Source organism: Procambarus clarkii, chromosome 9, assembly GCF_040958095.1.
Source record: "Procambarus clarkii isolate CNS0578487 chromosome 9, FALCON_Pclarkii_2.0, whole genome shotgun sequence".
In the NCBI taxonomy this organism is placed as follows: Eukaryota; Metazoa; Arthropoda; class Malacostraca; order Decapoda; family Cambaridae; genus Procambarus; species Procambarus clarkii.
The window spans coordinates 39,082,930-39,109,307 of NC_091158.1; the positions used below are offsets into that span (position 1 = coordinate 39,082,930).

The 26,378-nt window shown below is 42.7% G+C and overlaps 4 protein-coding genes across 4 annotated transcripts; all 4 read left to right on the forward strand.

The window, feature by feature from the left end:
* Positions 1-248: 248 nt before the first annotated feature.
* Positions 249-1,963, forward strand: LOC138362898 (major royal jelly protein 5-like). Its single transcript, XM_069321474.1, has 2 exons — positions 249-516; positions 1,719-1,963. Exons 1-2 carry the CDS (start codon positions 249-251, stop codon positions 1,961-1,963), a joined length of 513 nt encoding a protein of 170 aa, XP_069177575.1.
* A 553-nt stretch (positions 1,964-2,516) lies between these two features.
* Positions 2,517-3,125, forward strand: LOC138362899 (E3 ubiquitin-protein ligase RNF12-B-like). The gene is made up of 2 exons (XM_069321475.1): positions 2,517-2,784; positions 2,980-3,125. Exons 1-2 carry the CDS (start codon positions 2,517-2,519, stop codon positions 3,123-3,125), a joined length of 414 nt encoding a protein of 137 aa, XP_069177576.1.
* A 2,021-nt stretch (positions 3,126-5,146) lies between these two features.
* On the forward strand, positions 5,147-6,325 carry LOC138362901 (major royal jelly protein 5-like). Its single transcript, XM_069321476.1, has 3 exons — positions 5,147-5,302; positions 5,786-5,918; positions 6,006-6,325. Exons 1-3 carry the CDS (start codon positions 5,147-5,149, stop codon positions 6,323-6,325), a joined length of 609 nt encoding a protein of 202 aa, XP_069177577.1.
* A 513-nt stretch (positions 6,326-6,838) lies between these two features.
* LOC138362902 (major royal jelly protein 5-like) lies at positions 6,839-7,297 on the forward strand. Its single transcript, XM_069321477.1, has one exon. It carries the CDS (start codon positions 6,839-6,841, stop codon positions 7,295-7,297), a length of 459 nt encoding a protein of 152 aa, XP_069177578.1.
* Positions 7,298-26,378: the final 19,081 nt, after the last annotated feature.

Below are 26,378 nucleotides of genomic sequence, written 5' to 3' on the forward strand. Positions count from 1 at the left end.
ACAAGCCAGATAATATGTGGCAAGGCAGAACATATGAGCAAGCTAGATAGTATATTACGAGCAGAACACATGAACAAGTTCGATTGTACATGGCGAACAGAACACATCAACAATCCAGATAGTACGTTTCGAGCAGAACACATTAACAAGCCAGTTAGTATGTGGCGAGCAGAACACATGAACAAGCCAGATAGTATGTAACGAACAGAACACATGAACAAGCCAGATAGTGCCTTGCGAGCGAACACATGAACAAGCCAGACAGTATGCGGCGAACAGAACACATCAACAAGCCAAATAGTATGTGGCGAGCAGAACACTTGAACAAGCCAGATAGTATGTGGCAAGCAGAACACATGAACAAGACAGATAGTACGTGGCGAGCCGTACACATCAACAAGCCAGAGAGTACGTGCCGAGCAGAACACACGAACAAGCCAGATAGTACATGTCGAGCAGAACACATGAACAAGACAGATAGTACGTGGAGAGCGGAACACATGAACAAGCAAGATAGTACGTGACGAGCAGAACACATGAACAAACCAGAGAGCACGTGGCGAGCAGAACACATGAACAAGCCAGATAGTACCTGGCGAGCAGAACACCTCAACAAGCCAGATAGTACATGGTGAGCAGAACACTTGAACAAGGCAGATAGTATGTGGCAAGCAGAACACATGAACAAGACAGATAGTACGTGGCGAGCAGTACACATCAACAAGCCAGACAGTACGTGGCGAGCAGAACACATGAACAATCAAGATAGTACGTGACGAGCAGAACACATGAACAAACCAGAGAGCACGTGGCGAGCAGAACACATGAACAAGCCAGATAGTACCTGGCGAGCAGAACACGTCAACAAGCCAGATAGTACGTGGCGAGCAGAACACTTGAACAAGCCAGATAGTATGTGGCAAGCAGAATACATGAACAAGACAGATAGTATGTGGCGAGCAGTACTCATCAACAAGCCAGAGAGTACGTGACGAGCAGAACACACGAACAAGCCAGATAGTATATGTCGAGCAGAACACATGAACAAGACAGATAGTACGTTGCGAGCAGAACACATGAACAAGGAAGATAGTACGTGACGAGCAGAACACATGAACAAACCAAAGAGCACGTGGCGAGCAGAACACATGAACAAGCCAGATAGTACCTGGTGAGCAGAACACGTCAACAAGCCAGATAGTACGTGGCGAGCAGAACACATGAACAAGCCAGATAGTATGTGGAAAGGAGAACACAGTAACAAGCCATATAGTACTTTGCGAACAGAACACATGAATAAGCCAGATAATATGTGGCAAGGCAGAACATATGAGCAAGCTAGATAGTATATTGCGAGCAGAACACATGAACAAGTTAGATAGTACGTAGCGAACAGAACACATGAACAATCCAGATAGTATGTTTCGAGCAGAACACATCAACAAGGCAGTTAGTACGTGGCGAGCAGAACACATGAACAAGCCAGATAGTATGTTACGAACAGAACATATCACCATTCCAGTTAGTACATGGCGAGAAGTAAACATCAACAAGCCAGTTGTTATGTGGTGAGCAGAACACACGAACAAACCAGAATGTATGGGCGAGCAGAACACATGAACAAGCCAGATAGTACCATGCGAACAGAACACATGAACAAGCTAGATAGTACCTTGCGAGCGAACACAGTAACAAGCCAGACAGTATGTGGTGAACAGAACACATCAACAAGCCAGATAGTACGTGGCGAGCAGAACACTTGAACAAGCCAGATAGTATGTGGCAAGCAGAACAAATGAACAAGACAGACAGTACGTGGCGAGCAGTACACATCAACAAGCCAGAGAGTACGTGGCGAGCAGAACACATGAACAAGCCAGATAGTACATGTCGAGCAGAACACATGAACAAGACAGATAGTATGTGGCGAGCAGAACAGATGAACAAGCAAGATAGTACATGACGAGCAGAACACATGAATAAACCAGAGAGCACGTGGCGAGCAGAACACATGAAGAAGCCAGATAGTACCTGGCGAGCAGAACACGTCAACAAGCCAGATAGTACGTGGTGAGCAGAACACTTGAACAAGCCAGATAGTATGTGGCAAGCAGAACACATGAACAAGACAGATAGTATGTGGCGAGCAGTACACATCAACAAGCCAGAAAGTATGTGGCGAGCAGAACACACGAACAAGCCAGATAATACATGTCGAGCAGAACACATGAACAAGACAGATAGTACGTGACGAGCAGATCACATGAACAAACCAGAGAGCACGTGGCGAGCAGAACACATGAACAAGCCAGATAGTACCTGGCGAGCAGAACACGTTAACAAGCCAGGTAGTACGTGGCGAGCAGAACACATGAACAAGCCAGATAGTATGTGGCAAGCAGAACACAGTAACAAGCCAAATAGTACTTTGCGAACAGAACACATGAACAAGCCAGATAATATGTGGCAAGGCAGAACATATGAGCAAGCTAGATAGTATATTGCGAGCAGAACACATGAACAAGTTAGATAGTACGTGGCGAACAGAACACATCAACAATCCAGATAGTACATTTCGAGCAGAACACATCAACAAGCCAGTTAGTACGTGGCGAGCAGAACACATGAACAAGCCAGATAGTCTGTTACGAACAGAACACATCAACATTCCAGTTAGTACATGGCAAGCAGTAGACATCAACAAGCCAGTTATTAACTGGCGAGCAGAACACGTCAACAAGCCAGATAGTACATGGCGAGCAGAACACTTGAACAAGCCAGATAGTATGTGGCAAGCAGAACACATGAACAAGACAGATAGTACGTGGCGAGCAGTACACATCAACAAGCCAGAGAGTTCATGGCGAGCAGAACACACGAACAAGCCAGATAGAACATGTCGAGCAGAACACATGAACAAACCAGATAGTACATGGCAAGCAGAACACATGAACAATCCAGATAGTACCTGGTGAGCAGAATACATGAACAAGCCAGATAGTACCTGGCGGGCAGAACACATCAACAAGCCAGATAGTACGTGTCGAGCAGAACACTTGAACAAGCCAGATAGTATGATTCGAGCAGAACACATTAACAAGCCAGATAGTACTTCACTAAAATAACACATGAACAAGCCAGATAATATGTGTCAAGGCCGAACATATGAGCAAGCTAGATAGTATATTGCGAGCAGAACACATGAACAAGCCAGATTGTACGTGGCGAGCAGAACACATCAACAAGCTATATATTATGTGGTGATCAGAACACATGAACAAGCCAGACAGTACGTGGCGAGCAGAACACATGAACAAGCCAGATAGTATGTGTCGAGCAGAACACATCAAGAAGCCAGTTAGTAGGTGGCGAGCAGAATACATGAAGAGGCCAGACAGTACGTGGCGAGCAGAACACATGAACAAGCCAGAAAGTTCGTTGGGAGCAGAACGTATGAACAAACCAGATAGTACATGGCGAAGAGAACACATGATCAAGCAAGATAGCATGTAAGGAGGACCACACATGAACAAACCAGACAGTACGGGCCAAGCATAACACATGAACAAGCCAGATAGTACCTTGCGAGCAGAACACATCAACAAGCCAGATAGTATGCGGCGAGCAGAACACATCATCAAGCCAGATAGTATGTGGCGAGCAGAACACTTGAACAAGCCAGATAGTACGTGGCAAGCAGAAAACCTGAACAAGCCAGATAGTACGTAGCGAGCAGAACACATCAACATGCCTGATAGTACGTGGCGAGCAGAACACATGAACAAGCCAGATAATATGTGGCGAGCAGAACACGTCAACAAGCCACATAGTACGTGGCGAGCAGAACACATGACCAAGCAAAACAGTACATTGCGAGTAGAACACTTGAACAAGCCAGATAGTACGTGGCACGCAGAACACATGATCAAGCCAGATAGTACGTGGCGAGCAGAATAAATGAACAAGCCAGTTAGTACGTGGCAAACAAAACACATCAACAAGCCATATGGTATGTGGCGAGCAGAACACATCAACAAGCCAGTTAGTACGCGGCGTGCAGAACACATTAACAAGCCAGACAGTTCGAAGTGAGCAGAACACATGAACAAGCCAGATAGTACATGGTGAGCAGAACACATGAACAAGTCAGATAGTACGTGGCAAGCAGAACACATGAACAAGCCAAATAGTACGTGGCGAGCAGTATACATGAACAAGCCATATAGTACGTGGCAAACAGAAAACATGAACAAGCCAGATAGTACGTGGCGAGAAGAACACATGAACAAGCTAGATAGTATGTGGCGCGCAGAACACATGAACAAGCCAGATAGAACGTGGCGAGCAGAACATTTGAGCAAGCTAGATTGTACATGGCGAACAGAACACCTGAACAAGCCAGATAGTATGTGGCATACAAAAAACATGAACATGCCAGATAGTACATGGCGAAAAGAACACATGAACAAGCCAGACAGTACGTGGCGAGGAGAACACATGAACAAGCCAGATAGTACGTGGCGAGCAGAAAACTTGAACAAGCTTGATAGTACGTTGTTAGCAGAACACATGAACAAGCCAGATAGAACGTGGCAAGCAGAACATTTGAACAAGCTAGATAATACATGGCAAGCAGAACACATGAACAAGCCAGATAGTATGTGACGAGCAGAACACATGAACAAGCCAGATAGTACGTGGTGAGCAGAACACATGAACAAGCCACATAGTACATGGTAAGCAGAACACATGAACAAGCCAGATAGTACGTGGCGAGCAGTCCACACCAACGAGCCAGAGAGAATGTGGCGAGCAGAACACACGAACAAGCCAGATAGTACATGTCGAGCAGAACACATGAACAAGACAGATAGTACGTGACGAGCAGATCACATGAACAAACCAGAGAGCACGTGGCGAGCAGAACACATGAACAAGCCAGATAGTACCTGGCGAGCAGAACACGTTAACAAGCCAGGTAGTACGTGGCGAGCAGAACACATGAACAAGCCAGATAGTATGTGGCAAGCAGAACACAGTAACAAGCCAAATAGTACTTTGCGAACAGAACACATGAACAAGCCAGATAATATGTGGCAAGGCAGAACATATGAGCAAGCTAGATAGTATATTGCGAGCAGAACACATGAACAAGTTAGATAGTACGTGGCGAACAGAACACATCAACAATCCAGATAGTACATTTCGAGCAGAACACATAAGCAAGCCAGTTAGTATGTGGCGAGCAGAACACATGAACAAGCCAGATAGTATGTTACGAACAGAACACATCAACATTCCAGTTAGTACATGGCAAGCAGTAGACATCAACAAGCCAGTTATTACCTGACGAGCAGAACACGTCAACAAGCCAGATAGTACGTGGCGAGCAGAACACTTGAACAAGCCAGATAGTATGTGGTAAGCAGAACACATGAACAAGACAGATAGTACGTGGCGAGCAGTACACATCAACAAGCCAGAGAGTACATGGCGAGCAGAACACACGAACAAGCCAGATAGTACATGTCGAGCAGAACACATGAACAAACCAGATAGTACATGGCAAGCAGAACACATGAACAAGCCAGATAGTACCTGGTGAGCAGAATACATGAACAAGCCAGATAGTACCTGGCGGGCAGAACACATCAACAAGCCAGATAGTACGTTGCGAGCAGAACACTTGAACAAGCCAGATAGTATGATTCGAGCAGAATACATTAACAAGCCAGATAGTATTTCCTAAAATAACACATGAACAAGCCAGATAATATGTGGCAAGGCCGAACATATGAGCAAGCTAGATAGAATATTGCAAGCAGAACACATGAACAAGCCAGATTGTACGTGGCGAACAGAACACATCAACAATCCAGATAGTATGTGGCGAGCAGAACACATCAACAAGCCAATTAGTACGTGGCGAGCCGAATACATGAACATGCCAGACAGTACCTGGCGAGCAGAACACATCAACAAGTTATATATTATGTGGTGAGCAGAACACATGAACAAGCCAGACAGTACATGGCGAGCAGAACACATGAACAAGCCAGATAGTATGTGTCGAGCAGAACACATGAACAAGCCAGTTAGTACGTGGCGAGCAGAATACATGAAGAAGCCAGACAGTACGTGGCGAGCAGAACACATGAACAAGCCAGAAAGTTCGTTGGGAGCAGAACGTATGAACAAACCAGATAGTACATGGCGAACAGAACACATGATCAAGCCAGAAAGCATGTGGCGAGGACCACACATGAACAAACCAGACAGTACGAGCCGAGCAGAACACATGAACAAGCCAGATAGTCCCTTGTGAGCAGAACACATCAACAAGCCAGATAGTATGCGGCGAGCAGAACACATCAACAAGCCAGATAGTATGTGGCGAGCAGAACACTTGAACAAGCCAGATAGTACGTGGCAAGCAGAACACCTAAACAAGCCAGATAGTACGTAGCGAGCAGAACACATCAACATGCCAGATAGTACGTGGCGAGCAGAACACATGAACAAGCCAGATAATATGTGGCGAGCAGAACACGTCAACAAGCCACATAGTACGTGGCGAGCAGAACACATGAACAAGCAAAACAGTACATTGCGAGTAGAACACTTGAACAAGCCAGATAGTACGTGGCAAGCAGAACACATGATCAAGCCAGATAGTACGTGGTGAGCAGAATAAATGAAGAAGCCAGTTAGTATGTGGCGTGCAGAACACATTAACAAGCCATATGGTATGTGGCGAGCAGAACACATCAACAAGCCAGTTAGTACGTGGCGTGCAGAACACATTAACAAGCCAGACAGTTTGAAGTGAGCAGAACACATGAACAAGCCAGATAGTACATGGCGAGCAGAACACATGAACAAGTCAGATAGTACGTGGCGAGCAGAACACATGAACAAGCTAAATAGTACGTGGCGAGCAGTATACATGAACAAGCCATATAGTACGGGGCAAACAGAAAACATGAACAAGCCAGATAGTACGTGGCGAGAAGAACACATGAACAAGCCAGATAGTATGTGGCGAGCAGAACACATGAACAAGCCAGGTAAAACGTGGCGAGCAGAACATTTGAACAAGCTAGATTGTACATGGCGAGCAGAACACCTGAACAAGCCAGATAGTATGTGGCATACAGGAAACATGAACATGCCAGATAGTACATGGCGAAAAGAACACATGAACAAGCCAGATAGTACGTGGCGAGCAGAACACATGAACAAGCCAGATAGTACGTGGCGAGCAGAAAACTTGAACAAGCTTGATAGTACGTTGTGAGCAGAACACATGAACAAGCCAGATAGAACGTGGCAAGCAGAACATTTGAACAAGCTAGATAATACATGGCGAGCAGAACACATGAACAAGCCAGATAGTATGTGACGAGCAGAACACATGAACAAGCCAGATAGAACGTGGCAAGCAGAACACATGAACAAGCCACATAGTACATGGCAAGCAGAACACATGAACAAGCCACATAGTACGTGGCAAGCAGAACACATGAACAAGCCACATAGTACGTGGCAAGCAGAACACATGAACAAGCCACATAGTACGTGGCAAGCAGAACACATGAACAAGCCACATAGTACGTGGCAAGCAGAACACATGAACAAGCCACATAGTACGTGGCAAGCAGAACACATGAACAAGCCACATAGTACGTGGCAAGCAGAACACATGAACAAGCCACATAGTACGTGGCAAGCAGAACACATGAACAAGCCAGATAGTACGTTGCGAGCAGAACACTTGAACAGATAGTATGTTGTAGCGTAACACAAGAGGGAAAGACGAGTAACGGACAACAGCATAATTGGGTCACCTTGAAGCACTAACAGTCTGCTGGTGAGTGCTTGGCTCCTGAACCCACCCTCAGTCTCTTGAACCCACCCTCAGTCTCTTGAACCCATCCTCAGTCTCTTGAACCCACCCTCAGTCTCTTGAACCCACCCTCAGTCTCCTGAACCCACCTTCAGCCTCCTGAACCCACCCTCAGTCTCCTGAACCCACCCTCAGTCCCCCTGGACCTACTCTCAGTCTTCTGAACCCACCCTCAGACTCCTGAACCCACCTTCAGCCTCCTGAACCCACCCTCAGTCTCATGAACCCACCCTCAGACTTCTGAACCCACCCTCAGTCTTTTGAACCCACCCTCAGACACCTGAACCCACCCTCACCCTTCTGTACCCACCCTCAGTCTCTTGAACCCCCCCCCCCTCTCAAGTCCCCTGAATCCACCCTCAGCCTCCTGAACCCATCCTCAATATCCTGAACCCACCCTCAGCCTCCTGAACCCATCCTCAATATCCTGAACCCACCCTCAGTCTCCTGAATCCACCCTCAGTCTCCTGAACCCACCCTCAGTCCCCTAGACCCCTCTCAGTTTTCTTAACCCACCCTCAGCCTCCTGAACCCACCCTCAGCCTCCCGGACCCACTCTCAGTCTCCTGAACCCACCCTCAGTCTCCTAAACCCATCCTCAGCCTCCTGAACCCACCCTCAGTCTCCTGAACCCCACCTTCAGTTCCCAAGGACCCCTCTCAGTCTTCTTAACCCACCCACAGCCTCATGAACCCACCCTCAGTCTTCTTAACCCACCCTCAATCTTCTGAACCCACCCTCAGTTTCCTGAACCTACCCTCAGTCACCGGAGCCCACCCTCAGTCTCCTAAACCTACCCTAAGCCTCTTGAACCCACCCTCAGCCTCCAAATCCCACCTTCAGCCTCCTAAACCCACCCTCAGTCTCCTGAACCCACCATCAGCCTCCTAAACACACACCCTCAACCTCCTAAACCCTCCCTCAGCCTCCTAAACCCACCCTTAATCTCCTGAACCCATCCTCAGCCTCCTAAACCCACCCTCAGCCTTCTGAACCCACCCTCAGCTTCCTAAACCCACCCTCAGCCTCCTAAACCCACCTTCAGCCTCCTGAACCCACCATCTGCCTCCTAAACCCCCCCTCAGTCGCCTGAACCCACCCTTAGCTTCCTAAACCTATCCTCAGCCTCCTAAACCCAACCTCAGCCTCCTAAACCCACCCTCAGCCTCCTAAGTCCACCCACAGCCTCCTAAACCCCCCTCAGTCGCCTGAACCCACCCTTAGCTTCCTAAACCCATTCTCAGCCTCCTAAACCCACCCTCATCCTCCTAAACCCACCCTCAGCCTCCTAAGTCCACCCACAGCCTTCTAAACCCACCCTCAGCCTCCAAATCCCTCCTTCAGCCTCCTAAACCCACCCTCAGTCTCCTGAACCCACCATCAGCCTCTTAAACCAACCCGTTCTCACACAAGACAGCACATATATGACTTAATGTTTAAAGTCAATATGTTGAATATGAATTAGTAAATATGTGATATATTCCCAATTACTTTTTTTACCAAGGCCCAAACTCTTCCTCACGTACCAATTTACGTGTCACAGTACCCGTCCGTCAACATAGATAGCAGAATATTCGTGATTGGTTCAATTATAAGGAAAATTGTAGTTTTCAGGTCCCACATGGGTTGTGAAATTTACCTACTGTTGTCCATGCTCTTATAATATTACAGATCAGCTATATCCTATTGAAGGCTCGTAGTTTTGTTTTGAGAAATATTAGTTGTTCTTAGTAAATTATAATAAGCACTATAAATTATTACATAGAATAACAGTGCTTCACCAATCAATATTATATACCATAGTTTGGCTTTAAAAATCTTTAAAGAATGTTTTGTAGGAACGCTAACAGAAAACGATGTTACATTTGAATGTCTATGGGGTAAACTACTGCAAACAGGACGGTATTGTGTCTACTATACCAACTATAGCTAGGATGGGTATATTGTCACCTACCGCCTGTTAGGTGGGAAAGGGGTCCAATACCACCCACAGGATGGGTATGAGGGTCACATCCACCCACAGGATGAGTATGGGGATCACATCAACCCACAGGAAGGGTATAGGGTCCAATACCACCCACAGGATGAGTATGGCGTCCACTACAACCCACAGGATGGGTATGGGGCTCCAACCACCCATAGAATGGGTATGGGGCTCCAACCACAAATAAAATGGGTATAGGGTCCAATAACACCCACTGGATGTGTATTGCGTCCATTGCCGCGCGTCGAGCTCGAAAACCGCAGCATTCATCTCAGAACCATGCCTATTTCACACAGATTCCTTAATAAACGTAAGAGTTTTATATGTCACAAGAAAGATAGAAATATAAGCTTCATTCTAAATACCTTACCATGGGCATATTTAAATTTAAAGCGAAGATACGTGTACTTTTATAATAGCCGAGCTTTAACCCCGGACAGATTGATCGACCGAGCAACTCTCTCTCAGAACAATGTTTATTTCACGTGAATTCGTTAATAAACATATATGTTTTATATGTCTCAAGAAAGGCAGACATATAAGCTTCACTTTAAACACTTTACCATGGACAGATTTAAAGTTCTAATGAAGATACATGTATTTTAAAAATTACGGAGCTCCCACCCCGTACAGACTGAACGACAGAGCAACTCTCTCAGATCAATGTTTATTTCACGTAAATTCGTTAATAAACACAAATGTTTTATGTCTTAAGCAAGATAGAAATAAGAGCTTCATTTTAAATACATTACAATAGACATATTTATAGCTCAAGTGAAGATACATATGTTTTTATAGTAGCGCTCAGTAGCTTGTCGGGCATGGAGTGCAGACGCCTACGCACTTGCCGATATATTGTATAATTAACAAAGATACGCTAATAAAGCCTAAAATCTTATATGCCTCCAGAAAGATCGAGATATGAACATTATTATGATTTCACCAAATGAAATATATCATGTTCGAGAACAAAGATATATCAATTTTAAATTAAGTTTCGACTCTTGCTCGGGCGAGAGAGAGGGAGCGACTCTCGCCCCATCTATTGGAGATTCTGTCCACTAAAGACCCAAAGCAACTCAAACCCTCCTAGCATTATTTAAGTAATGAAGTAATATGGTATATTTACTATAATGTGGGTGCTGAATGCAGAACATGAGAAAACATATATTTACTCCAAACTAATATAATTTCATTATGAAATAAGTAAATAAGTAGCATCAAAGGAAGTCGACGGTCCAAGCGTCAATGTTGTGGAGCGACTTATCCAAGATATATCGTTGTTTGGAAAGTGTTTGTTGGCATATCCAGTTGTCGCACTTCTCTGCACAAATTATCACAAATTTAAATTATAATGTTAACAAGTAGAATACGTATTTTTAATAAAATCTAACATAACTAGCCAGAAAACATTTAACATTTATTAAAAAAATATATGTTTGGAAGTTAAATCGACTTCATAGGACAATTGTTTTGTTATATCAACCAATATATCTTTGTTATATTGTTTTTGTTATATCAACCAATCCTTGTAAAAATTTATTGTATGTATGTACCTTACCTAAATAAAATTGTATTGTATTGTATTGTATATATACTCGTTATTCGTTGACATGCGTTCGCTACTTAAACTACCATGTACTGTACTTATGTAAAATCTCCCATGTCAAGTTCAAGTTCAAGTATGTTTATTGAGATAAGCAATAAATACATCTCAAAGGGATAGAGTAGCTTAGGCTATTTCTACCCCCCCTCTACTTCAAGTCCCTCAAGGGGCGCACAAATTCAGTGAGTACAAATAGACAAATAACATTACAAGAATCCCATTTAATCTCCCATGTCTCTTCGCTCATCTCACCGAACCCTACAGGCTCTGTGATATATTGTTTAATTAATTGAGATTCACAAATAAAGCTGATAATTGTATCTGTTAACAAAAAGGCAGAGCTTAGTTTAGTTCATTTATTATGCACCCCATACCCATCCTATGGGCGATAGTGGAGTATTACAGAGGCACATAATGGGCTCAGGGACTGAGCCCCACAATTCATATAGCCAAGGAAGTTATAATCTTGATAAGCTAGTTACAAAAGTCAATGCACATTGTCACATCAACAATGGGCTCGAGACCGACCACAAGTACAGTTTATAATTTAAGCAACTGACATATATGGAGGGCTAGTGTCACAATTGATATGATTGTCCTGCACATTTCCACAGTGGTTTGCTTGGGTTCTTTTAATTATCTTAGGTACCATTGAAGAGAACCTCCTAGGTACTATAGTGTATATATGCTGGTAAGAAGTATAATTATCCTGAGAAATCGTGTAAATTATGTTGTACGAGTGCTTCCAGTTAAGTAACATAGTTCATTTGTGCGCGCGTGCTTGAAGAGGAAATGTTATCCCCCCCCCCCCCATTGTAAATATTTGTGGGTTTCAGACCATACGACCACGGCTTACCGAGGGTAAGAACACCGGATGTATACCCAGTATTACAAGTATACATTAGCAATAACAATTATGGAAAGTTCCTTCACCTATACATAGACAAGAGACTGAACTTCAGCACCCACATACAACACATAAGGGGATGCTCTGAGAGAGAGAGAGGGAGAGTAAAATTATCCACTGAGGTCTGATTAAGTCCTTTTGGGGACCTTAATCATTAGGACGTCCAATGATTAACGCAAAGTGAGGCGTATTCAGATGGTATATTGACAACATTTAGCATATCTCAAAATGACCTAGTAGTACTTGGTGCACAAATACCTTTTCCAAAGGAATCGCAAAACATAATTAAACACAACTGTACCGTACAGTGTTATATATTTATTTCAGTTTGAAAAATTTTTAACATTAACATTCCAACATTCATTTTAGCAAGTTCTCTCAGAATGACGTGTGGGTTAGCAATGTCAAAGGCTGACTTAAGATCTAGGAAAGTGGTATATGACCTATCAGTATGCAGGGTGAGGAATGTGGTAATACAGTGATGTACACTCTTTCCATGCATAAAGCCATATATCTGGGGAGACAACATATTAATAATTTTGTAAAGGAGACGGTTGAGAACCATCCTCTCAAGACACTTATAGAGACAACTAGTGAGGGAGATTGGGCGAAAAGCACTCGGCTGGTGAGGTTTAGGAATGGGAATAATAACACTGTTGGTCCATGACTTAGGAAGCTCCCCAGTTACATAGCTCATATTATACAATTGAAGAAAGGTATTCCCTGGAACTAGCAGAAGCATATGCAGTATGCCGTCAGTAACTCCATCCTCCCCAGGTGATGTAGCTTTGCCTTTATGTAGAGCAGAATCTAGTTCGTATTCAGTAAAAGCATGTCACAGTCATCCTCTTGATGAAGCATGAAGTCAAGGAACCTTGCCCTATCAGTATATCTATCATTTAATTCATTCTGTGAGGGTAGAGGAAGACTGTCAAAGCTGGAAGTCGTGGCCCAAGCATCAACAAGCTCATTTGCTCTGTGCAGAGGATTAGGGTACGAGATCTCTGCAGCATTTTTCCCTTTGATCTTGTTGATATCCTTCCATGCCCGACTTAGTGGCGTGTGAGAATTGAGACCACGGACAAAAGTTTCCCAGTCTGTCTGCCTCAGCTCCACCATACGTTCCCTGGCCTTAGCCAGAGCCGCTTGAAAGAGCCGAAGCATTTCAGCAGTGCGGGTCCTTCTACAAGCTAGTCCAATTATTCTGGCAGTGCGTTTTAGTGTCTGCAATTTAGAATCATTATAATAAACATAAGTGCTATGACCAGTGTAATTTGGGTTACGTGGCCTGGACGATGAATCAAGTGATTCTATAAACTGTTCGATAGTACCTGTGAGCTCATTGTTAAAATCTTCAACTGATGAAGGCTCAGATGAACTGCACCAATCTGACACATGAGCAACAAGATTGTCTCGTTGATCGATGGGCACAGCCAGCCTCTTCCGCTTGAACACTCCACCAGGGAGGATAGAGCTGCCAATGTTTACAGTGGCTAATATGGCCAGATGATCAGACGCCATAACTGGCACTATTGACGAGGCGCACACGGTGTGAGAGACGTTGAAACCGAGACATAGATCAAGAATACCTCCGTAGATATGCGTCGGTTCAAGGTCACCCACAATCTGTGCATCATCGTGACTACCTAATAGTGACACCAGTTGGTTGCCGTTACGATTACTGAACTGCGAATTACCAATATTCCTATGTCTAGCGTTATAATCACCTATAATGATAGTAGGCTCAGTCTGAATACAGATAGGAAGGTCAGCATAATTAAAGTTACAAGGAGTCGATTATTTAGTACATAGTTGTTTTTCTCTTAAACTGGATGATAGAGGGGGAGTCTTTAACGTGATTGGGAATACATACATACATACATACATACATACATACATACATACATACATACATACATACATACATACATACATACATGCATGCGTACATACATACATACATACATACATACATACATACATACATACATACATACATACATACATACATGCATACATACATACATACATACATACATACATACATACATACATACATACATACATACATACATACATACATACATGCATACATGCATGCATGCATACATACATACATACATACATACATACATACATACATACATACATACATACATACATACATACATACATACATACATACATACATACATACATGGGAGAATGGGGACCCACATGGTGGTGCAGATACGTGGCGAGCTAAACTCTTGGAAGTGGCAACAAGGAATTTTCTGAGCCAGCATGTCAAGGAACCCACAAGAATGAGAGGCAATGGTGAACCCGCTAGACTCGACTTAATATTCACCCTGAGTCAGAAATAGGGGAAGTCAAAGTTGAAGCCCCCATAGGAATGAGTGACCACAGTGTACTGACCTTTGAGTACTTGGTGGAGGTAGGGATAACCTATCCAAGGATGGGAGTGGAGGGGAAAAGACTGAATTACCGAAGAGGAAAATATGACGAGATGAGGAACTTCCTCAGGGGAATACCATGGGAAACAGAACTTAGAGACAAGAATGTGCAGGTCATGATGGATATTGTCACCCAAAAGTGCCAGGAAGCTGCAGACAGGTTTATCCCCGTCCAAAAGGAGAAAAACGAAAAACAACAGAAAAACCCATGGTTCAACCAGGAATGTAAGGTAGCGAAACAACTGAGCAAAAGAACATGGAGAAACTACAGAAATAACAGAACACCAGAGAGCAGGGAGAGATACCAGAGGGCCAGAAATGAGTACATCAGAGTGAGGAGGGAAGCAGAGAGACAGTTTGAAAATGACATCGCGAGTAAAGCCAAGACCCAACCAAAGCTGCTCCACAGCCATATCACGAGGAAAACAGCAGTGAAGGAACAAGTGATGAAGCTGCGGAAAGGGGAGAACAGATACACAGAGAATGACAAGGAGGTGTGTGAAGAACTCAACAAGAGATTCCAGGAGGTCTTCACAATAGAACAAGGAGAAGCCCCTGCACTAAATGAGGAGGCGGCAAACCAAGCAACCTTGGAGGAATTTGACCTCACCAGTGATGAGGTCAAAAGGTGTCTGCTGGAGCTAGATGTGACAAAGGCTGTTGGGCCTGATAGAATCTCACCATGGATACTAAAGGAAGGTGCAGAAGCACTAAGTGTGCCACTCTCTATGGTGTATAACAGGTCACTGGAAACAGGAGACTTACCAGAAAGTTGGAAGACAGCTAACGTGGTCCCAATATACAAAAAGGGTGACAGGCAAGAGGCACTGAATTACAGGCCAGTTTCCTTAACTTGTATACCATGCAAGGTGCTGGAGAAGATCGTGAGGAAAAGGCTCGTAGAGCATCTGGAGGGAAATAACTTTGTAACGCACCACCAACATGGGTTCAGAGATGGTAGATCGTGCCTCACAGGTTTAATAGAATTTTATGACCAGGCAACGAAAATTGGGCAGGAAAGAGAAGGGTGGGCCGACTGGATTTTCCTGGATTGCCAAAAAGCCTTTGACACAGTACCCCATAAAAGGCTGTTAAAAAAGTTGGAGCAACAGGCAGGAGTAAAAGGGAAGGTGCTCCAGTGGATAAGGGAGTACTTAAGCAACAGGAAACAGCGAGTAACTGTGAGGGGGAAGACATCAGAGTGGCGAGATGTCACCAGCGGAGTCCCACAGGGCTCAGTACTTGGACCCATCCTGTTTCTAATATATGTGAACGATCTTCCAGAGGGTATAGACTCATTTCTCTCGATGTTTGCTGATGATGCAAAAATTATGAGAAGAATCAAGACGGATGAAGATAGACAGAGACTACAGGATGACCTGGATAAACTGGAGGAATGGTCTAGAAAATGGCTGCTGAAGTTCAACTCTGGAAAGTGTAAGGTGATGAAATTAGGCGAAGGGAGCAGGAGGCTGAACACAAGGTATCATCTGGGAGGGGAAATCCTGCAAGAATCAAATAGAGAGAAGGATCTGGGGGTTGATATCACACCGAACCTGTCCCCAGAGGCCCACATCAAAAGAATATCATCAGCGGCATATGCTAGACTGGCCAACATAAGAACTGCCTTCAGAAACTTGTGTAAGGAATCTTTCAGAACCCTGTATACCACTTATGTAAGACCAATCCTGGAGTATGCAGCTCCAGCCTGGAGTCCATACCTAGTTAAACACAAGACAAAGTTAGAGAAGATTCAGCGGTATGCCACCAGGCTCGTCCCGGAACTGAGAGGATTGAGCTACGAGGAAAGGCTAAAGGAGCTGAACCTCACATCCCTGGAAAACAGAAGAGTAAGGGGAGACATGATAACCACCTACAAAATTCTCAGGGGAATTGACAGGGTGGACAAAGACAAACTCTTCAGCACGGGTGGGACACGAACAAGGGGACACAGGTGGAAACTTAGTACCCAGATGAGTCACAGAGAGGTTAGAAAGAATTTTTTCAGTGTCAGAGTAGTTAATATATGGAATGCACTAGGAAGTGATGTGGTGGAGGCTGACTCCATACACAGTTTCAAATGTAGATATGATAGAGCCCAGTAGGCTCAGGAATCTGTACACCAGTTGATTGACAGTTGAGAGGCGGGACCAAAGAGCCAAAGCTCAACCTCGCAAGCACAATTAGGTGAGTACAATTAGGTCAGTACATACATACATACATACATGCGTATATAAATACATGCGTATATACATGCGTATATAAATACATACATACATACATACATTACATACATACATACATACATGCATGCGTACATACATACATCCATCCATCCATCCATACATACATACATACATACATACATACATACATACATACATACATACATACATACATACATACATGCATACATACATACATACATACATACATACATACATACATACATACATACATACATACATACGTGCAAACATACATACATGCATGCATGCGTACATACATACATCCATCCATCTATCCATTCATACATGCATACATACATGCATACATACATACATGCATACATACATACATACATACATACATACATACATACATACATACATACATACATACATGCATACATACATACATACATACATACATACATACATACATACATACATACATGCATACATACATACATACATACATACATACATACATACATACATACATACATACATACATACATGCATACATGCATACATACATACATACATACATACATACATACATACATACATACATACATACATACATACATACATACATACATACATACATGCATGCATACATACATACATACATACATACATACATACATACATACATACATACATACATCCATACATACATACATACATACATACATACATACATACATACATACATACATACATGCATGCATGCATGCATACATACATACATACATACATACATACATACATACATACATACATACATACATACATACATACATACATACACGTCCAGTCAGCATATAGCTATTTCGGGACAAAATCCAATACAGTTTATATTGGTGAGACGCCACTGTGATGAGGAGTTTAAATATCACAGGAACTGTAGGTTAATGTGTGACATAGGTGAGGTTAGATGAGGCATCTACAAGCTTCAGTTGGAGGCTGATGGAGTGTTGTGGAGGCTGCTGGTACTGTGCCCAGATGTTGGAGGGTGGATTTGACTCTCCCACCCTCCCTACAACTCCCCCCTTCCCCCCACATTGACCGCAGTACGTCTAAGGTTACTTTCCACTCTCGCTTACCAAGGGTATAACCCCCGCCCCCCCCCCCCCCCAACACACACACATGCATCAGATTCTTAACTTACAATATTTATGATTTACCAATTTATGTTACTACACTGACTCTCAATTTCACAATGTTGTATAAACTTTGATGAATCGCTCGTCTATGGGTCATCCAATAATGTTAGCAGACTTCTAGATGTTACCACTGCTAGGTTTAGGCTCAGCTACAAGTACCTCTGGGAGTTTGTAACATCTGATGATGTAGATTTGACTAAATGTAAATTCTGTCAGCAAAACTATTCGCATACTTTACGTCATTATATAATGGAATGTGAAAAATCGCGGAATTTAAAGATAACAACATCAATAGTGTCCATGAAATGTGTAAGTACTTCATTCATAATGATGTGCTGCCCGAAATCTTAGCGAAGTATCCAAAATTTGCTTACTGTAGGTAATGCATACACATGACTGTAAAGCTGCCGCCCAGTTGGGTGGGTGTGGAGCACATGACTGTAAAGTTGCCGCCCAGTTGGGTGGGTGTGGAGCACATGACTGTAAAGCTGCCGCCCAGTTGGGTGGGTGTGGAGCACATGACTGTAAAGCTGCCGCCCAGTTGGGTGGGTGTGGAGCAAGACTAGTAACTGTGCGACTCCTCATTGATGTAAAGTGCCTTGTATAGTGACTGTTGTGAGCCTCTTGTTGAATCACTTGTGACACAAAAGATTACTGATGTGTGTATTTGTGGTGGTGATTAAATATGTATGTGTATGTATATATGTATACGTATGAATATGTACATGTATGCATAAGTATGTGTACATTAATAATTTTGTAACTAGCGTCAAAAGATTGTTATTTGCTTAGCTAAACGAACTAGAGGGTTCAGTTCATGAACCGATTATGTGCCTCTGTAATCCTTTACACCACCGCCCACGGGATGTGTATTATGGGGTGCATAATAAAGAAAGAAAATGAATGGACCGAACCCCACAATTCATTTAGCTAAGCAAGTTACAATCTTGATGAGCTAGTTACAAAATTCACTATAAGTCGTCACATCATAAATGGGTTCGAGATGGACCACAAGTAGTGCATTACATAATTTATCAGTATTGAGCAGCCTGTGATCCCCGCCTGGCTGGATACTGATACCTAGGTAGTTTTCATGTGTCCGGACACCGGCAATAAGGTGGTATTATTTATTTAACTTAAGATATATATATATTTTTAAATGTTGTCACATTAACGGCTACATCTTCCTTTCTTCTGACATATAGATTTTTAAGATTAATTCAAATATATGGAAACTAATTATACAATTTATTGGCTGGTGTGCAAGGCTTCACACTCTCAGAGCTAGCCATCAAGTAACTATCAAAACGCATATATCTTCGTTTTCACTTCAGTTATATTTATGACAAAGGATTTTAAATGTAGCCTATATTTCTACCTTTCAGATGACATAAATACTTTTGTTAATTACAATATCTAGATCAAACTAACATTGATTTTCAAAAGGTTGTATATTTTCCATCAATGGAGAGCATCAGCCAAGAAGCCTTCTTTAAAATATGAATATCTTTCCTCACCCAATAAGATCTAATCTCTGAATAAAACGCAAAAAACGACTTGATTGTAACCTATCCACCGCTGCCCATTGGATGGGGGAGAGGGGGTTATGTGTAGGATAAACATATCAATTGTGACACTAGCCCTCCATATATGTCAGTTGCTTAAATTATAAACTGTACTTGTGGTCGGACTCGAGCCCATTGTTGATGTGACAATGTGCATTGACTTTTGTAACTAGCTTATCAAGATTACAACTTCCTTGGCTATATGAATTGTGGGGCTCAGTCCCTGAGCCCATTATGTGGCTCTGTAACACTCCACTATCGCTCATAGGATGGTGTGGTGTTTGTGTGTTACTGAGGAAGTCTTGGTTGTAGGGTTGATGTAAAGTCATGACTTGGTTACTGACTTTAATACTTAATGTGATTACATGACTAGTAGCTACCAAGCTTGGCGGGCGTCCTGTACGCTCTATTGTTTACCTTCCCTCTCTCTCTGGCGTCTCAGCCGCCGCACATAGAAAACGGATGGTACCATTTTCTGTGAACATGACATCCCTCCTTTTCTTTAAAAAGAATGAATACAGAATGTCTACCATGCTTGTAGCACAAAGCAAAGTTATTGACACAAAGTAAGTTATTACCATATCAAGAGATAATGCATACATTTAACATTAATTAAGCACACAAAGAATTTAAACAACTTAATCTTTTCCACAAAGGATTTCAATGATAAAAATACATATGCAATGTTAAACAAACATGAAAGAAACTGTACTACAAAGTTACAAAATATTGAATGAGAGATCTGCATTATTCAAACAATATTAAATTTAGTTTAGCACAATAAGTAAATACTTTTCATTACATAGGAACACAATTAATCATCAAATCGTGTAGGGCGTTTAACATGACGTTTAGGACGAGAGTCCTTAAATGCAATAACATCCCTTGATGAATTGTTTGTCGGGTTATAACTATTTTTTTCTTTTTCTTTTGCACGACTTTGCACTTCATCATTTTCTACACTAGTTGGAATCACTTTGAAATAAGCCATATTACGTGTTATACTATGATCTCTATTACTAGCTGTTACCATAGTTCCTTTTACACTAATCACTTTATATGGTTTTGTATCATACGGCATATCTAACTTTCCCTCTTTTTTCTTTTTAACGAGAACAGTATCTCCAACTTTTATGAATTGTTCCTTTGCATGTTGATCATGAGCAATTTTCATTTTGCCCTTGGCTAGTGCATCCTTCTGAGCGAGACGTTTATCTGTTACCTCGGCTGGCATGACGGGTAGTGCGATTCTCATAGGACGTCCAAATAAAAGTTCACCAGGTGACTTGCCCAGTGTTCCATGCGGTGTTGCACGGTAGTTCCTGAGAAAAGCATACATAGCTTGTTTCCAGGATCGTCCTTCGGCATGAGCACAGCGTACCGCTTTCATGAGAGGTTGCATGAATCTCTCAACTTCTCCATTTGCTTGGGGATGTAGTGGCATCACACGGCGGTGTTTGAATCCAATATGCTCAGCAAAGTTGACAAAGTCTTGTCCATTGAATGGCGGTCCATTGTCTGTCTTGACAACTTCAGGAATGCCAAAGTTTGAAAAGATCTTGTCGAGTTTCGGGATGACGGCCTTTGCAGATGTGGAATTGATGATTTCTACTTCTGGATAACGTGAGTGATCATCAATGACTACCATCAAGTACTCTCCAGTTGGTAGTGGTCCGCAGAAGTCCATCGATACTTCCGTCCATGGTGCAGCAGGTAGTGGTGAAGGTTGTAGAGGTGTTGGTCTTGAAGTATCCACTGCAGCTTGGCAAGGAACACAGGCATCATGCATATCCTTTGCTTGACGATCAATGCCAGGAAACCACACCTTTTCTCTTAGCAGCTGTTTCGTCCTAACAAGACCTTGGTGTCCTTGATGTGCAAGCTTCAGAGCACGTTGCTGGAGAACAGCTGGAATCACGATACGAGTACCTCGCAGCACGGTGTCGCGTTGTTGCGTAACACTTAATTCTGTCTGGATGCGTTCAAGTGCTTTGAATGCATCTTGGTCAACTCCTGAGGGTGGGATGCGTGGAAACTTTTTCTTAGTCAATGCATCCACTGTTGCTTGCAGAGTTGGGTCCTCTAGGGTTGCAGTACGGATTTCATCAAGAGTAAGATCCTTAGGGACTGCATCACAGGTTACAGAGTGTACATATTCCTCGGCAACTTGCTGATGCTTGGTGATGGTGAAACTGTTGGCAGGATGTCGACTGATGTAATCAGCGGGATTGCCTGCACCCGGCTTGTATTTCACCGTAAAGTTGTATGGTTGCAGACGAAGAGCCCATCTCTCAATGCAAGCTGGTGGTTTGGACTTTGGATTATTGAAGATGGTCTCCAACGGTTTGTGGTCAGTGACCATCGTGGTGAAGGGCGCACCAAGCAGATACACATTGAAGTGTTCACAGCCCCATACAAGAGCAAGAGCTTCCTTCTCTGTCTGACTGTATCGTTGCTCAACATCTGTGAGAGAACGGCTGGCGTAGGCAATTACTACTCTGGAATCTGGTTGACCAGGTTTGTGTTGGGCTAAAACAGCACCTAATCCAACAGGACTAGCATCCACCGTTAACTCAGTGTCCATTGATGGATCAAAGTATGCAGCAGTCGCATTCTCTACTAGTGCATCTTTCACAGCATCAAATGCATTTTGCTCGATACCGCTCCAGTACCATGATGCATTTTTCTTCAGGAGCTCACGTAGAGGCTTTGTAATGGTAGCAAAATCTGGAATGAAGCGAGAACAGTAGTTTGCCATTCCCAGAAAACTATGTACTTCAGTGGACGTTGAAGGAGGTGCAGCATTCTTGATATCTGCAACTTTCTTAGGATCTGGAGACAGACCTTTGTCACTAAGTACATGTCCAAAGAATTCAATTTTATGTTGATTGAACTCACACTTTGCTCGGCTTAGCGTCAAATTCTTTTCTCGTAAGCGTTGCAATGTTGCACGAAGAGCTTTGTCGTGTTCAGCTTGGGTACGGCCATAAACAATGATGTCATCAGACATGTTGTCAGCATTAGGTATATCTTGCAATACCTGGCTGATGATGTGCTGGAATACCTCGGCAGCACTGTTAATACCAAAACTCAGGCGCTTGTACCTATACAGACCTCGATGTGTCGTAAACGTTGTGATGAAGCGACTCTCATCATCAAGTTCAAGCTGATGATAGCCCTTGTTTAAATCTAACTTGCTGAATACAGTTGCACCATTCAAGCGGTAGATCATATCATCTACAGTGGGTGTAGGATGGCGTTCACGCATTATTGCCTTGTTGGGAACACGCATGTCCACACAAATGCGTATCTCATCTGGATTCTTCGGCTTTGGTGGAGTGACAATTGGGCTTACCCATGGTGTTGGGCCTGTTACTGGTTCAATGATATCTAGTTCCATCAGCCTATCCAGTTCGGCATCGACTTTCTTGCGAGTATGGAATGGTTGTCGGCGATGTGGTTGGGCAACTGGAATTACATCTGGGTTGATATGCAGATGTACTTTGCTATCAGTATAACAACCTATGGATTTAAATCGATCAGAAAATTCAGCAACAATAGCATCAACATTGTTTGCAGATTCCACTGCTACAGCATTAGAAAGCTGAAGTAGCCCCAATTTGGTTGAAGTCTTGTAACTGAGTAAAGACTCCTTTGCATTCCTAACAACATGGAATGTAGTAATGAGCATTGCATTCTTTGACTTAATCACTGCAGTGAAAGTTCCAATCACTGGCAAGGCTACCTTTGAAGCATAGGCAGTGGCTTTGCCATTATAGTTCTCAAGCTTTGGGAACTGTTTTTTAAATTTCTCATAGTGGCACTCAGCAATGGTGTCAATGTTTGATCCAGTGTCAATGAGAACTTTGAGACAAATACCAGCAATGTATACACATGTCTCTGGGTTGTTTGGAAGATCATTCCATTCTGTGATTGCTTGTACTCCATAAGTATAATCACATTCACTGTCATCTGAGACTGGTTGTAATGAAACGTTGTCTTGTACATTATTAACATTCTGGATATGAGGTACAATATTGTGTTTACCACCTCGACTCCTATGACCTGATCCTCGTACAGTGCTTTTATTCATTGACTGTGGTTTCTTTAGTGCGGAACGACACATAGCACCAAAATGACCTAGTTTTCCACACTCATAGCACTTCTTACCTTGAGCAGGACAAACATTATCTTGGTGTGGGTAGTCTCCTCCACAATTGTAACATTTATTGTTGACACCCTCTGATGTGGGTCGTTGTGACTGCTTGAGCCTTGTTCCTTGACCCCAGTTGTGACGTGGTTCTCGGCTAAATTTACTGTTAGGTTTGCCATGATATCTTCTTTGATCACGGTGTCCTCCCTGAACCTTACGTACCTCATCACTGTTAGTAACAGTGGCAGAACCGTTATTAGCACTGCACTCCATGACACGAGCATCACGTGCAGCATCTTCCATTCGACGAGCCATATCCAGTATCTTGGTAAGAGAACTTTCATCATCAACAAGTTCTAGAGCTCTTCGACGAAGACGTGTAGATGTGCATGATTCAATTATTTGCTGTTTGATTTCTTTGTCAACATCAGCAAACTCACAATGGGCTGCTAAACCCTGCAGACGTGTGTGGTATTGATCCACAGTTTCATTAGAGAGTTGTTTTGCTCTCCTGAAATGCATAATTTCCATAGCAGTATTTTGCCTTGGTTTGAAATGCTCTGTTAGTTTGGCTTTGGCAGTGTCATAATCTTTGGCACCACCAGTGTCTTTCAGTGTGTCAAAGATGTCACAAACTCTATCACCTGCATAATGAAGTAGAAAGGCACGCTTTCTTTCAGCACTTTTGATGTCAGAAACTATCAACAAATTTTCAAACTTTTTAAGCCATTTGACCCACCTCTGTGACAGGTTTGTCTGGTCACAGTCAGGATCAAATGCAGGAAACTGAGGTATATTTGCCATTTTTACTGAATAAATGTAACTTATCACTTAAATGTTCCTCAGAATATTAAACACTTACTGCACTGTATATGTTAGTCAAGAATTCACTGTAATTACTTTAATTTTGCAAAGCACACAAGCATTTTAATGCAAAAGTTCACAACAGTGCACAATATAGCAGCAACTGACTTCTTACCTAGCCCTTGTGTACATGTGTTGTTCCTACTCACAGCAGTTGGTACAGCAGTTGGTACAGCTGTTGGTACAGCAGTTGGTACAGCAGTCAGTTCAGTGTGATGAATTTTGTAGCACGAAGCGTCGTTTCGTAACCAAAACATCAGGTTTTGTACACATCAAAGCGTCGTTTCGTAGACAACGTCGGCAGATTCCTCAGTACACAGTTTCTTCAGCACAGCTTGGGTAGCACACAGCATTGGTTAGCACACAGCATCGGTTAGCATACAGCATCGGTTAGCATACAGCATCGGGTATGGCGCTCACAGCTTCTCTTCCTCCTCCAGGCAGCATGCTTCTCCCTTGTGTTTGAAACTGAACAAATACCTGCGTTCACAGTTTATCCTCGTCGCCAATGTAGTGTTTGTGTGTTACTGAGGAAGTCTTGGTTGAAGGGTTGATGTAAAGTCATGACTTGGTTACTGACTTTAATACTTAATGTGATTACATGACTAGTAGCTACCAAGCTTGGCGGGCGTCCTGTACGCTCTATTGTTTACCTTCCCTCTCTCTCTGGCGTCTCAGCCGCCGCACATAGAAAACGGATGGTACCATTTTCTGTGAACATGACAGATGGGTATGGGGTGCATAATAAATGAACTAAAATAAGCTCTGCCTTTTTGATAACATATATAATTATAAGCTTTATTTGTGAAGCTCAATTAATTAAACAATATATCAAAGAGCCTGTAGGGTTCGGTGAGATGAGCGAAGAGACATGGGAGATTTTACATAAGTACAGTACATGGTAGTTTCAGTAGCGAACGCATGTCAACGAATAACGAGTATATATACAATACAATACAATACAATTTTATTTAGGTAAGGTACATACATACAATAAATTTTTACAAGGATTGGTTGATATAACAAAAACAATATAACAAAGATATATTGGTTGATATAACAAAACAATTGTCCTATGAAGTCGATTTAACTTCCAAACATATATTTTTTTAATAAATGTTAAATGTTTTCTGGCTAGTTATGTTAGATTTTATTAAAAATACGTATTCTACTTGTTAACATTATAATTTAAATTTGTGATAATTTGTGCAGAGAAGTGCGACAACTGGATATGCCAACAAACACTTTCCAAACAACGATATATCTTGGATAAGTCGCTCCACAACATTGACGCTTGGACCGTCGACTTCCTTTGATGCTACTTATTTACTTATTTCATAATGAAATTATATTAGTTTGGAGTAAATATATGTTTTCTCATGTTCTGCATTCAGCACCCACATTATAGTAAATATACCATATTACTTCATTACTTAAATAATGCTAGGAGGGTTTGAGTTGCTTTGGGTCTTTAGTGGACAGAATCTCCAATAGATGGGGCGAGAGTTGCTCCCTCTCTCTCGCCCGAGCAAGAGTCGAAACTTAATTT

Coding starts and splice junctions, on each gene's coding strand:
- LOC138362899 (XM_069321475.1), top strand. CDS start 2,517: ATGAACAAGTTAGATAGTACGTGGCGAACAGAACACATCAACAATCCA. Junction 2,785..2,979: donor ACACTTGAACAAGCCAGATA/GTATGTGGCAAG, acceptor CCTGGTGAGCAG/AATACATGAACAAGCCAGAT.
- LOC138362898 (XM_069321474.1), top strand. CDS start 249: ATGAACAAGCCAGACAGTATGCGGCGAACAGAACACATCAACAAGCCA. Junction 517..1,718: donor ACACATGAACAAGCAAGATA/GTACGTGACGAG, acceptor TGTGGTGAACAG/AACACATCAACAAGCCAGAT.
- LOC138362901 (XM_069321476.1), top strand. CDS start 5,147: ATGAACAAGTTAGATAGTACGTGGCGAACAGAACACATCAACAATCCA. Junction 5,303..5,785: donor CAGAACACATCAACATTCCA/GTTAGTACATGG, acceptor ATATGTGGCAAG/GCCGAACATATGAGCAAGCT. Junction 5,919..6,005: donor ACACATCAACAAGCCAATTA/GTACGTGGCGAG, acceptor TGTGGTGAGCAG/AACACATGAACAAGCCAGAC.
- LOC138362902 (XM_069321477.1), top strand. CDS start 6,839: ATGAACAAGCCAGATAGTACATGGCGAGCAGAACACATGAACAAGTCA.